General features: G+C 37.3%; 1 protein-coding gene across 2 annotated transcripts in view; it reads right to left on the reverse strand.

Annotated features, from left to right (window-relative positions):
- Window positions 1-2997: 2997 nt before the first annotated feature.
- LOC148369932 (diacylglycerol kinase zeta-like) overlaps window positions 2998-14594 on the reverse strand; it is a 66452-nt gene continuing 54855 nt past the window's right edge. For both annotated transcript variants that reach the window (XM_088332179.1, XM_088332180.1), the window contains 5 exons: window positions 9849-9889; window positions 9628-9748; window positions 9518-9554; window positions 9151-9250; window positions 2998-4473 (listed from right to left, as the gene is read on the reverse strand). In XM_088332179.1, coding sequence (XP_088188305.1) covers window positions 4357-4473; window positions 9151-9250; window positions 9518-9554; window positions 9628-9748; window positions 9849-9889 — 416 coding nt within the window. In that variant the 3' untranslated portion in view covers window positions 2998-4356. The remainder of the gene's footprint in view (window positions 4474-9150; window positions 9251-9517; window positions 9555-9627; window positions 9749-9848; window positions 9890-14594) is intronic.

Raw genomic sequence — 14594 nt, forward strand, 5'->3', positions numbered from 1 at the left:
ACCTTGCTTTGTGCAAATGTGTATGCTTCTTCTCTACAATCCAGCTGCCAGTAAAACTAAATAAAATTAATGGCTTGCAAAACACTTAACTAATTCAATGCCATAGGGTATAAATACATTTTTAAAAGCTTCCCCCGCCAGTGCTAAAATTTAAAAATACGTTGTTCTTAAAATCATAAAAGGTTTGGCACTGCTCATTGGTAAGTATCAAGCGCCTTAGGCAAGATTTCAGTTTGATGAAATCACCATTAGACAGCAGAAGTAGCTTTGATCAGATCTTTCTTCACACATCAAGGGAGCCCCCACTTCCTGGCAAATGTGTGTGTGTAGGCGGCCCTATATGTCGAGAAGGCGTTGTGAGGCAGTGTGGCGAAAGTCTTGAGATATGGACAAATAGTAATAGACAGTTAATTCTTCAGCAGAGCTTAATCCTTTTGTCAGAGAGGGATGACTTTTGGTGCACGTCCGCAAGAACCCTGTCGCCCGAGGGAACGCAAGTGCCATGGTGACCCAAATAGTGTGATATTCAGGCGCTAAAAGAGTCCTTGCAAAGTTCATGCATATGTTCAGTGTTTTTGCAATAAAATGTTTTTTTTTTAATAAGCAAAGTGCCCATGTGTTTATGGAAAGCATTCTTTAAATATTGGAAGTATCACAAATGCAAAAAACACCCAGGTGAAAGTTGTGCTTAAAATGCATCCTTTCTGCATCTTTTTCTCAGAATTTATCTTGGAAACAAGAATTTTCAAGAGACTTACCAAAGTTCAACTATAATTTACTGAACAAAGGTGAAAGCAAAAAAAAAAAAAAAACACTTCTATGCACAATTTAATTAAATATGTAAGATGAAGTCTTCTAGATATGTACTATGTAGGTACAAAAGTAAATGTACTGTAGGCCTTTAAAAATGAGTCAAAATAGCAAGAAATGGCTGGCCCTGACTCTCCCTATTTGAGGGAAACATCTCGCATTAAATGAGCTAAAGGTTTTTGTTTTTCTAAATTAGGTACAGTACGTGTAGTATTCCTTATCACAATTAACGTGGGAAATAGTGCATGTTCTGGGGGACTCGAGGAATTCAGTCTCAAAGTTGATCCATCTGGGTTATTTTCTCTACAGCTGTGACGTCATTGAAGGAACACCACACTTTAAAAATGGTGAATCCCATTAACACAACATGTGAGTTCAGATAAATTGATTAAAGTATCTACTTGTGTTTGTGGGTCAAGTTACAGAATCTTACAAAACGTACATGATATAAACATTATACACTTGACATTACCTCTTAAACAGGTGGGTAAATGATAACCCAATTTGGGAAAAAAAACAAACAAACAAAAAACAATGGATTTGGTAAATAATATTTTTGTTATTTTGATATATCTCCGGGTTGATCTGCAAAATCACACAATTGGGGATTTGTAGTCCATGGAAAGTCAAGTAAAATTTGATAGAGTTTTAAAGAAAGCAGCCTCTTTCTCCCCAAGATAGAGTCAAATAGGTTACTCCACTTAAAATACACAACTATTGTGTTTCAGAACTACAAATTATTGAGGCCTTTGTTAAAAATAAAAAAAGATAGGCTCATATTCTTTCAGACCCACCCCAAAAAAATCAGGTCGTTTGTTGATTAAGATTTGGTGTATTATACAAAACAACCTACCCTCCTACCAAAATGTGTCATTGCAAATAACTACCCATGAATATGTGGATATTTTAATTGAACCAATACACACACAATACAGTACATTTGTTTGGAAAAGAAAAAAAAACGCACCCCAAAAGTGGGTCATTTTGTTTTAATTGAAAATGAATATGCAATGCTGTTCAAAAAAAAAATAACAGTGCATAATAGGCACGCTTCGGAGGCGGTGCAATTGGGCAAATAGTTCATAGCAGTGTCTGCTGTTGACTGTACAAACTCAAAACTATTTGGTCATTCCAAAAAAGCAATCCTAATGCTGTATTTAGTTGCATGACCGCGTCACCTCTGGGTGGCATAAAGTCAACCAACTTGTGTTATTTTACTCCACGATTGCTTAACAACAGGCCACACTTCATTTACAATTATTGATTTTGTTTCACAAACAGCATTTTTGATATGACCCAAAAAGTTCTCAATTGGATTGAGATCTGAGGGTTGGGCTGGCCATTCCAAACCATTAAATTGATTGGTTTGGAACCGAGACTTTGCTTGTCTACTGGTGTGTTTGGGGTCATTCTCTTGTCGAAACACTTCATGATCCTTGGTATGTGATAAATGGGCCCAACACCAGAGTAGGAGAAACATGGCTAGAACATGATACTTACACCACCATGCTTTACTGTCTTCAATTTGTATTGAGGTTTGAATTCATAGTTCGGGGGTCGTCTCACACACGGTCTTTGGCCCCTGGACCCAGAAAGGACAATTTCACTTTTGTCAGTCCACAAAATGTTCCTCCAGGCCAGTTGATGTGTACTTCAGCGAAATTTAACCTCTTCTGCACATGCCTTTATTTAACAGAGGGACTTTGAGTGGGATTCTTGAAAATACGTTTTCTTCACGCAGAAGTCTTCTGTCACAGCATTCACAGGTAACTGCAGACTGTTTGATCGTCCTGGAGCTGATCATTGGCTGAGCCTTTGCCATTCTGGTTATTCTCCGGTCCATTTTAATAGTTGTCTGTTTTTTTCTTCCACGTGTCTCGAGCTATTTTACCAATTTCCATGAGAATGTAGCCTCTATTGTGAGACCTCCGCCTTGAATTGCACATGCAGTTCTCTCCAAACTCCCTTTTTATTGACGTCAAGCTAATTTCTTATTTCAGAATGAAAACAATAAATGTCATTCAATTGTTCTCAGATGCAAATGCCAACTCAATACTTCTTGGTCTTGACAGACTTTTATCTGCAGATACGACTTGAAATAGTAATGGAATGTAACACACCTTGCAAACTCACTTCCTATTAATCAATGTTTTGAAAGTTTTGAGGTACACAAAGTAAACTAACTCCTCAGTAGCAGATTTCTTTTATAGAGTGATTAAAAAGAAAAGGAAATTGAAATCATTAACACAATTCCTGTCAAGATACAAAGACAAATGATTCTGACAATGCAGCAAATTTGCCAAGTTAAAACACATATTAAAACAGGGGTGTCAAATTAATGATAGATTATGGGGCACAAGGTAGGAAGAAAAAAACTCTCTCAGTACTAAAAGATTGGGGGTAAGGGGTAGGAGAGAGGGAGAGAGAGATAAATACAGAGAGAAACGAAAAAAAGAAAGGGAGAAAGGGGGAAAAAAAATAAAGTGAGGGAGAAAAAGAGAGAAAAAAAGAGAAAGAAAAACAGAAAGAGCAAAAAAGAGAAATTGAGAGATGAGAAAGCGAAAAATGAGCTGACAAAGATAGAGAATGAAAGAGAAAGAAGGCATACGAAAAAAAGGTTAGAAAAAGACCAAAACCGAAAGAAAAAAAGAGAGAGAAAAAAACAGAGTGAAAAACAGATAGAGGGAAAAGAGAGAGACAGGGTGTGAGAGAGGTAAGAAAGAGAAAAAAATTGAGGGAGAGAAAGAGAGGAAGAAAAGAAAAAGAGATACAGCGCTTTGGTGACATCAAGTGGAGATCATTAAAACTGCAGCTTGTTTTTCTCTTGCGCTTCTCTCGCTGCGGGCCGCATGTTTGATACCACTGTATCAAAATATGTGTTATTCGCTTGAAATATATCATTTGGTGGTGTGAAAGTCATCTAGAACCACTGGAATTTAGTTTATTACCTCATGATGTGCATTTTTAAAAACTATATCAAATACAAGAAAACAACACACATGAAATATATCACAACCAGTGTTTCAACCTGAAAGATAAGATAGGCAAGTATAAATAAAAGTCAAATATCCTGTAAAATAAAGATAAGAACATAAATTGCTGAAGCTTCTAACAAAATATGCGATGGTTTCTTTTTGGTATGCGAATATTTGGCTAGCTTTCTGTGCAAGCAACTTAGAAAATAATTTACTATGCACACTTGAATACAAAAAGGCAACCAAAATGCAACTACAATTGCAACACACTAACAGCTTCTAGTTTGTTTGCGCTTAGTCAGTCACACGGAGGAAAATTTGGGTCCCAAGCCCCAAACATCCAAACATTTACATGAATGGCCCCCTTCATGGCAAAGCTTATATTGGAAAGTCGAAATTGAATTAAAACAAAAGAAAAACAACAATAGTCAGATCTCGGATATTTTTCTCAAATGACAATCAGAAATGGAACGTCCTGAGTTGCTTCTTGATGAATGGGCATGATCGCGACTTCTTCCTGGGGGTGACGTTTGGCACAGTTCGGCTGACCGACTTTGGGTTGCAGAGAGGCTTATACGGCCGTTTCTTGATCCTCCCTCTGGATCATCTGGTAGTGCTGCCGGTTCTCCAGATAAGCTGCCAGGTCCATATCCTGAGCTTTCTCAGCCCGGTTTTTCGGGGTGTCACCCTAGTGAGAGACCCAGGTCATTCCGGTTTGTGCACATTTGTATTGAGACTTTGCGTACCCTTCAACCCAAACCAGGGCTCGGCAATGTACGGCTCATGGGCCAGGTATGGCTCTTCCATGAGTACATATGCAAAATCCCCCGAAAAACGTTCCAGCATATGTAAATGCAAAGCCGAAGCAACGAGATATTCTCTTGTTTTGCTCCAGAATGTATACAGACGCTCCCCTACTTACGACCTCTCGACTTACGTAAAACGGTAGATACGATAACATTTTGTGGGATGTCCAAAAAAATCCAGACATTGCTGTAAGTTGGATTTTGTATTGTGTGCACCTTTTTCCAAATACAGGACATTGCTATAGTGCTTCTTTCCGCCGCTACCAACGTGTGGCGCTGTGATAGGTTACCCAGCATCCACCCTGTAGAAGAAATCCGGCTTCTACCTCCTAGTTTGTGTAAACATACTGTTCCGAATCTCCAGAACGCTAAGAACTTTGACGTTTTTATTGTTTAATATCTCGTGCCTCCATTCAATGAGGTTGGTGTAAAGTGTAAAGAAGAGGCGAGTCATTTCTTTGGAAATGAAAGTGGAATTAGGAAGCTTGATGCGGTAGAGACAATGGTCGTAACGCTTTTTTTCGGCCACTTTTTACCACGGAGGAGCTTGAAGCCCACAAGTAAGTTAAACTTCACTTTTTTTATATTTATAGAGCATATTATTTTATGAAATGTTTATTTTTAAGTACAAAACAATACAGGTTACTTATACAAGCCTTAAACATACTTATAGAAACCATAAACATACAAAATATAGCACTGAAGCGACTTGCGAACAAATTCAACTTATGAAGGATCGTCCGGATCTCGTTCGTAAGTAGGGCGGCGTCTATACAGTGCGAAAGTACTGGGCCACCTAAGAACTTTTTGACACATTGTCATATTTCAGGCTTTAAACTTTAAAATAGAATCCAAAAAGTCAACATATTTTTTAAGAATCAACAACATGTGGGACACAAACGTGAAAATAAACCAAATCTATAAAGTATCTATCTATCTATCTATCTATCATTAGTGTTGTGTTACCAAATAAAACATTGAAATTTCGTGTTGCAAAAATATTTGCTTCCTTTGACTTAATACTTTGTACAACCTTCAAAGGTCTTTTTGGGTGTGCCTCTTAAGTTTTGCACTTATTAAAAATAAGTATTTGCCCCATTCTTCCTTACAAAACTCAAGTTCCTTGAGATGTAATGTAATGTAAATGCATTTATATAGCGCTTTTCAAGTCTATGAGACCTCCCAAAGCGCTTTACAATGTGTTTCACACTTTTATACACTAATTAACTAACCGGTAGCAGCGTCAGCCATGCAAGGTAACTACTACCTGCTATCGGGGGCATTAGGGATTCGGTGTCTTGCCCAGGGCAAAACTTTCGCTAAGCACTGTACATAGCGAAAAGTTCCAATTAAGGTTTACAGTCATGTTGTTACACCAACAGATCCCGTTTTGGCTGTATGTGGAAGCTTTTTAAACAATGTATGTTCAACGTAGAGACACTTTAAGATGAAAACCCACAGAACAAACTGTAAACACCTGAAAACACCAGTTAAGCACCCAGAGCAATCTGGTTGGGTGAGAAGTAGGGGTGGGCGGATCTCTGCACGCATAGAGCACTTCCCTCTCTTTATTTCCGCCTATGAAATGCTACAACTGTGACCACGTCACATAAGCTGAAAGTAAATATATCCTTCTTGTTTGCAGTATTTTATGACATTCTAACAAAAAATCTTTGCTCGCACCTTGTTTTAAAACTATTTTTTTATGACAGAATAGTCAAAATGAGCCTCTACAATCTTATCTTAGGTAACTGCTGGAGGGAGACATATTTTAAGTGGTATATCTTTTGATATGGGACACAGGCTAGGGCATTTTTCATAGATTTTATCAAATCATCGAACGTGTAATAAAATGCGCTGAAGAAGTAGTTTTTGTCTGGAGTGGTATGGAGCAGGTATGGTGATTTTGTTAAATCATTTTCTTAAAATATACCGATATATATTGATATTTTTTTAGAACTTGAAAAAACTGAATCCAACGGTACGATGAACTGGATTTCCTACCGGTAACAGGAAAGTGGATCACAGCGCACCAATATTGCAAACATATTGTGCGACGTCCTCAAATCTTCTTAATTTAACATGAGATGTAAATCAGATTAAAAACCGTTATTTCATCATTTTTTTTTGGTTACATTTTCTGATCGCTTTAGTCGTGTCATGTTTTATGTTTGAATTCATCCTTTTGTTTAAAGTTCACTTAACTTCATAACAACTTGTCTTTAGTGCCTGGATAAAGTACTTTCAACTTGTCTCAAGTATATTCGTTGCTCCGAAACTCAACCTGTCTCCATTTTAGATTCTGAAGCAGCGAGCGTTACACTAGAGAGAAAAAAATCCAAAGTGACATGCAGGCATGCATGAAAAATATTGTGGGATTTGATCAGATTCGACATCAAGAGTAATTCCGGTTGGTCAGAAAAATACATTATCATCATCTGTATAGGGCTATGAATCAATCTGAAAACTATAGCTTTGGATTAATGTATTCAAATATGTTTCATTTAGTGACGTTAATACTGAATGTATGTATAAAGCTTTAAAGCAGTTTTACCTCTATTTAAAAAACAAATAAAAACAGCTTCAAGAGTTAAAGCTTTACAGCTGCTAGAATTTCATGGTCAAACATAAATACGGTATTGAATCTTTAAAAGTGCCATAAATCTGGAGTTCAATGGGGCTTTGACGCTTAAGCTTACTATAATGTCAAATTTTAAATGCTATTCAAAGCTTTAACAGTGCTATAACTAAAACTTTGACCCTGCTAGACATTAGGGATAAAATTAAATTTGGAGTCAAACCTTTAGGCTATTGTTAGGATGGATTTAAAGCTATTATTATGCTGGAGTTTAATTTTTACAACTGCTGTAACTCTTAGTGTTAAAGCTGCTTTGATGCTGCTAAAACATGAGAGTTAAAACTATCAAAAAGCTTAGCTTTAAATCTGAAAGAAACATTTAAATCTGCTTCAATGCTGAAGTAACTCTGGAGTAAAAGCTTTAAAATCACTTGTTTCACTGCTATTTTAATAGATTTTGTCATCATTAGCTGTGAAGTTTTGCACCTGATCCAAGTGCAGGCCTCGAGTTTGACATAAATTGATCTAAAAAAGTCCATCATTTGTCAAGTTATAACCAAAAATAGTTCTTTAGGCAAAGAAGGTTCTTTAGGAACTCCAGTATTATTCAGTGATTTACATGCCTTTGTAATGGTATATACTAAGATTGTATGTATAGCTGCTCCATATGTTGAAATGGTCTTTTGATAAACAAATCGAAAAGGAACTTGTAGGACAAATGCCGCCAGCTGACTCTATCTACAGGAAGTGACTGAAACACAACTTTTGCAGGTACAGTGGAACCTCGGTTTTCGAACGCCTCTCAGTTGGAACAAATCGGTGTTTGACCAAAAATTTCGAGAAATTCTTGCTTCGCTGTTCGGTCAAAAATTCGGAGTTCGAACGCCGGTAATGCGTGAGTGCGTACGCTAGAGTGCGATGCTGAGCGGCGTAAGGGGTGTAGATCGTGTAGATCGCCCCCACCCCTCGTGACCAACCGTTATCACGTGCGCGCTTGCCTCTTTTTGCTTTCGCTTTTAATATCGGTGAACAAAGTGTTTTAGCCCCTAACTATGCCTCCGAAGAAGGTCGGTGCAAGCAGGACAGGTGAAAAAAGAAAAGTTGTTAGTACAACTATTGCCTTTAAGAAAGACATAATAGCTAAATATGAAAGAGTTGTGCGAGTTTCCGATCTTGCTAAGGGAATACAGCATGCGCCTTCTGCTGACCACCATAAAGGTAAGAAATCCTATTCATAATTCTTTTCTTTATCTTTTTTTTTTTTTACACGTTCGTGTTAGCGTAATCTTTTGTACGGAAGATTACGATAACGCGAACGTCCGATTAGCCTGGGTTAGCTTTATGATTCGAAGTAAACATTCAGGGTGTTGGAACTGAGCCCAAAATTCAGGGTGTTGGAACGGAGCCCCCTTTCCAATGAAGCGCTAGCCACTTGTGGTGCTAAGTGACTTGTAAACGACCTGATTTTTTTATTTTTACACGTTCATGTTAGCGTAATCTTTCGTACGGAAGATTACGCTAATGCGAACGTACGATTAGCCTGGGTTAGCTTCACGTTTACGTTAAACATTCATGGTAAACATTCAGGGTGTTGGAACGGATTAAAACGATTTACATTATTTTTAATGGGAAAATCGATTTCGGTGATTGAACAAATGGGTTCTCGAACAGGGTTCTGGAACGGATTATGGTCAAGAACCGAGATTTCACTGTAAATGCAGTTGAGAAAGAATGGCTTGGCTTATGTTATCAATTTCTTCATGTATTGCCGAGGTATGGGATTTTCAGACTCTCTATCTGCATATACAAAATATTTATTGCATGAATCAACTATTTTTCCTTCTCTGGCCCGGCCCCTAAGCAGATTTTGATAAACCAATGTTGCCCGCGGATCAAAAAGTTTGACAACCCCTAGTTTAACTGAACATTTTTTTTCAAATAAAATTGTTTTATATGATTACTATTATTAATTCTAACCAACCTGGAGGTCGGTTTTCATGAGCGAGGCTCCCGCTTCAACCAGGTAATGGCAGATGGTTCTGTGACACAGCGATGCAGCCCGATGAAGAACTGTTTCGCCGCTGTGGAAAACGAAAATCAGCTTGAATTTTGAATTTCAGATAATTAATACTTTGGTCAACATGGCAGTCAAAACAGCTATGCAGCAGTGCCCTGATTTTTTAACCCAACATTTTTGTAGCTCCTCAAGTTGTTGTTGAGGTGGAACTTGAGCTTTTATGCTCAAACACGATGTAAAGGCCTCAGTTTTCTTGCTAGCGTGAGTAAACATTACAAATCGAGAGACCACATATTTCAGAAAATTAATAGTATGTAAATCAAACACTTACTTTATGTGCTCTGTAATATCAATGAGGTCGATTGGAGCTGTAAAACCAAAGAAATCAAAGATAAAACTAAGTTTATGCTGTCATTTGACTTGATGGAGGCCCACGTTTACCGTTGTCGAGGATGAAGCGGACCATTTCTTTACTTCCCGCACTGACGGCATGGTGCAGCAAGCTGCAGCCTGATTGGTCGATACATGTGAGATCGCATCCTTTCCCATGCAGCTCTTGCAGCTAAGCCATACATATAAAAGTACTTATTTAATTGGGTTCCACAGTACCAAACATATTTAATTTCAAATGAAGAACATCAACTTGTCTTTGACACTCTCACCTTTGTTAGATTGTTGTTCTGTACACAGTGAAATAACAGTTCTGAAAAGACACCAAAGACCATTAAGCAACTCTGAAAAATGTGACCTTAAGCATAAATGGTTCCACATTTTAGCTATTATTCAGTTACACAAATTATACAAAATACAAAAAAAAAAACGGTGCTTCACAGAGGACATTTGTCAAAGAGCACCCAAGAAAAAAAATCTGTTATACAGTTTTATTTTGCGTTAATGATTATTAGTTTTCCTTATGTTTTCAGTTTTTAATATTGGACAACTACCAATGGGATGGTGCCACGAAAAGCCTTTATCCAACCTATTTAAATTGAAAATGCAAAGCAAACACATTCAGAACACATTTTTGACATCTTTACCCGTCAATGGGATTAAATGAGTTAGTCAAACAAATGTGAAAACTAAACCTCCCATAACTCGTTGACATCAATGCACAGTTCCCTTTTAACTAGCCTATACAGGAATTGACGTCTTAATCAGTCAATGGCCTTAAATTCAGAACTTTTTCTTTGGTGAATTTATTCGTCATCAGTAAATGAAATGAAAATGAAATGATCTGCATTTATATAGCGCTTTTTCAAGTCAATGACTTCCCAAAGCGCTTTACAATGTGCTTCACATTTCCCAATAGCGGCCTTGCAGCCATGTAAGGCGCTAACCTGCTTATTGGGGGTATTAGGGGTTCAGTGTCTTACCCAAGGACACTTCGACATGTAACACGGATGAGCCGGGATTCGAACTGGGATCCCTTGATCCCAAGACGAGCGCTCTACCTCCTGAGCTACTGCCGCAGTGAATGAGTAAAAAATAAGAAAGGGCTCATGGGAGGGGTTTTAGAACAGATTGGAAATTTTGCACGGTGAGGGTTTTTTGTTCAGTCCTCTCCTGTTCTCCTGCATGTTCAAAATTAATTAATCTGTACTCATCTTGAGTGTCTACTAAACTATAAACTTTTCAGTTACAATCCTTTTGAGGATTATTTTTCCTAATTCTTAAAATGCGATACAATGTAAGCAAAGCTGTGATTTTGGATTGAAGATATCTTTTAAAAAGTACCCCTTGAAGTACCCCAATTTGAGAACCACCTAATTAAAACAATAAGTTGTTATCCGTTACTGCACTTGGGTGACACATTTCATTTGCATTGTCAAGCACTGCTCACATTAAAGGAAAATTATCAACGGGATCCAGGTTCTAATACCCCAAGAGCATCACCAGATGCCTTATTAAAACAAGCCATCATGTCTGCCGTTTTAGTGCAGGAAACAGTTCGTCGTTTCTGTGTTTGAGTGAGGTTTATGGAAATAGAATAGAAAAACGTTGTCCAATAGTTATGGGGTCTGTCTAATTTAATTCAAAGTGGGAAAAAAACACTGACAACAGTTTTGTCTGTGTAGAGCCGAAGCAAAGCACTGAGATGAATGTTCATTAGGTTGACCTCAATCCTTGCTCTCACCGCCCCTCACTCTTAAAAGCGCAGACCTAATCCACTTATGTGAGGCAGAGAAAGAGAGACAGGGAGGGAAAATGAGTATGCCAGAAACAGAAAGACCGATAGAGACAACAGAGAAAGAGAGAGAGCAAGAGACAACAGTAAAACAGAGCAAGAGAGGTAACCCAAAAATCGTTAAGAGCCTTACTAGCCAACAGGCAGATCAACAAAACACATACAGACTCAAATAAAAAAGAAAAGAAAACAGCATTACTTGGATTTCTACATGGGTTGATCATCTTTAAAAACTAATACTATACAAAAAATGACAACAAGACTTCATGTTTTAGTGAGCGTTTGCATTCAATCACCTAATCTAGCAGCAATAACCTCACCCAAATAGTTTGTGTAAATGTAGGTCAAGACCTACAAAAACAATTCTACACCGCATCACAGAGCAGAGAGCAAGAACCTTGACTTTCCTAAAATGGACTCATTAAGATGGAGTTCATGATTCCCTTGTTATTGATGTGAGGAAGTGTGGATTCGTTTGTAAGCAATTACACTGGCGAGGATGCGGCGAATAAAATATAAATAACAAACGCACCATACAAAAAAGTTCTCTAAAGATATTTCAGATTCACAAATGTATGTCACAATGGGTTAGATGCTTGAATTAGGAAATGAAACAAGCAAAAGTTGGGGGAAAAAAACATATTTCCATTCATTTAAAACATGTTCAACAGTCATTACGGTATCATACGAAACTCTTTCACTACCAAGTACCGTCTTAAAAGAGAACCCCTAGAATCCCAACAGATTTGTAATGGGTGACATGGTGGGGTACTGTTTAAAAGATTGGGGTCTGCTCTTTCATTGAAACAAGTGTGGATCTACCTTATTCTGTTTTTTTGGGGGGGGGGTTATCGTTTGAAAATGGCTTGGTATGCCATAAATCAAGACCTTTGGACAAAATAAGGAGAAAACAATTTTTTTTAATATTTTCTGCAGAACAGTGACTTTCAAACCAATATTTTTTGATCAGTGACAATTTAAATATATTTAACAGTCTTCTTCCACAACACGTGAAAAAATTGTGTTTTCTTTTCCTTTGATCCAACCATTCTTAGAAAGCCAAAAACAAAAAACATGGTGGCAACTTCCGATTGTCACGTGACGAGACTCGTCCGCGGTTCTCATAAAGTTAAGGGACAGTGTGTATTTTGGACCACTAGATGTCGCTGTATCGTGTCGTGCAACTGAAAACAAGTGCTAAAAAGCACAAGGAAGGGTTCGCATACATTTTTCTTGGACAAATTTAAGCCCTTTTTCAGAACATTCAAAGATTATTTTCCTATTCCTCCAGTACCATTAAAAGAAGAAATCTGGTGTGAATCATGTATTTAGCAGAGCCACAAATATATGTGATTTACATATGCAATTTTATTCATGCATGTCCAAGACATGAAACCCTAACCTGTGTTCTTGAATAAATCGTGAATATATTTGAGGATGTGAACAATACATGTGTAAATATTTTTGGGAAAAATCTCTTCCCCATTTAGGTGTTGGGTTAAAAATGGCAGTGACATGTAATTTACAGTTATAATAAATTACCACTGGGAAATGCTACCTTCATTTTTTTTTGCATGGGCTATAATGATTGTGCATAATTGATAAGTAATCCGAGCATTAATACACGTTTATTAGTGCCCGGTTTCTGTGTAGCATGCGCCTGTCTTTTTAAACAAAGACAAACAAACTAATTCCAGCTGCTGTTGATCATGAGGGAAGAAATGCAATAGAAAAGCGAAATCACCAGAGAGGAGTGTAGGCGTCATTTTTAAGCAGACTTGTTGAGAAGCATGGCAACAAGTTCAAGCATTTACAAGTAATTCAAATAAAATTCAAGCATGCTGTAATCCTGGAAAACACAGTAAAATTCAAGTCTTTTCAAGGATTTCAAGCACCTGTACAAACCCTGAAATTACGGACTCAACGTGAGCAACCTGCACCATTTTTCTTTTCATTTTTTTTGCTCAGCCTTTCACGGGGATTTGGTTTAATGGGATACATAGAGGCAAAATGGTGGATAATTAAATGTCAGTTCCTTATAGATCAGGCTCATGTTATGTCAAATAAATACTAATTTCTCCACCTACAAGTATTAAAAAAAGAAACGTTTATATGATAGTTAATGTATTTTTCTTATCATTTCAATCTTTGATTTCTCAATAGATTACATTTTTTAACCACTAAATGCACTAAATAAAACACACAGACACTTAAGAAACTGCAGAGATTAAAAAAAAAATAGAATGTGTTCAAGGTGGAACACATCAATTTTGATTGCCCTGGAAAATAGTGTTTTTTTGTAAACCGTGTGTCATCTCCCTCAAATAACTTTTATCATCACCATCGTGTTAGAGTAAAATTTTATTAGCTGATGCTTTTAACTGTTAAAATGGCTAAAATACGAAGTTAGGTTTCCTTTAAAAAACTAAAGTTCCTCATTCAGTCATTGGCCATCATGGGAAAAAAAGCTTAGATATTTTTTAAAGTAACTTTTAGTGGTTGCAAAATCGAACAGTTAAAAATCTGTACAACTTAATCAACTTGTTTTTTTTTTCATTGGCATAATTCCCACAACTACTGCCATATATAATTAATAATGCAAAGTAAAGAAACCAAGCAAAGTGTAGGTGCATATTTGCTCTGCATTCTTACTTGGCAAGTAAGAATGGCAAGTACAGCTGCACAAATATTTTCCTCAGCACTTATTCACTTAGGTAGACGATATTACTTGTGTTTCACCAAGAAAAGAGCCAGTAATTGCATCAAAGTCTCACAGTGCATTGGAGAATGAAAGAGCTATGCGCAGCGCTTACACTTTTACCATGTGCATCGTGTGAGTGTTTGAATGCATGTGTGGTTGAACTGAGTCTTACATTGGCTGCATACAAAAACAACCAAAACATAATCTGACATCATGCATAGTTTGAAAATTGTAATCCTATATCTGAGTTAGTTTCATGAGTGTCATGAGTGAGTGTATAACTGTTTGTAGTGTAATTCATTTAAACAGCAGTTGTTTCTCTCGGTGTGTTAGGAGTTAAAAAGGTTGATAAAACACAGGTTTGTGAAGTTTTAAATTTCATTGTCCCTGCATAGTTGATTCTCGCCTCTCACAGGTCCTTTTAAGCCATAACCCGGAAGATAAACTGGGAATAGAAGATCCTTGCAAGCGTACACCCGCATCCTCACAAACATTCAGACGTCAAACGCTCCGCTGAGCTAT

The sequence above is a fragment of the Urocampus carinirostris genome, chromosome 3 (genome assembly GCF_059441175.1).
Source record: "Urocampus carinirostris isolate Australia breed hairy pipefish chromosome 3, RoL_Ucar_1.0, whole genome shotgun sequence".
Taxonomy (NCBI): Eukaryota; Metazoa; Chordata; class Actinopteri; order Syngnathiformes; family Syngnathidae; genus Urocampus; species Urocampus carinirostris.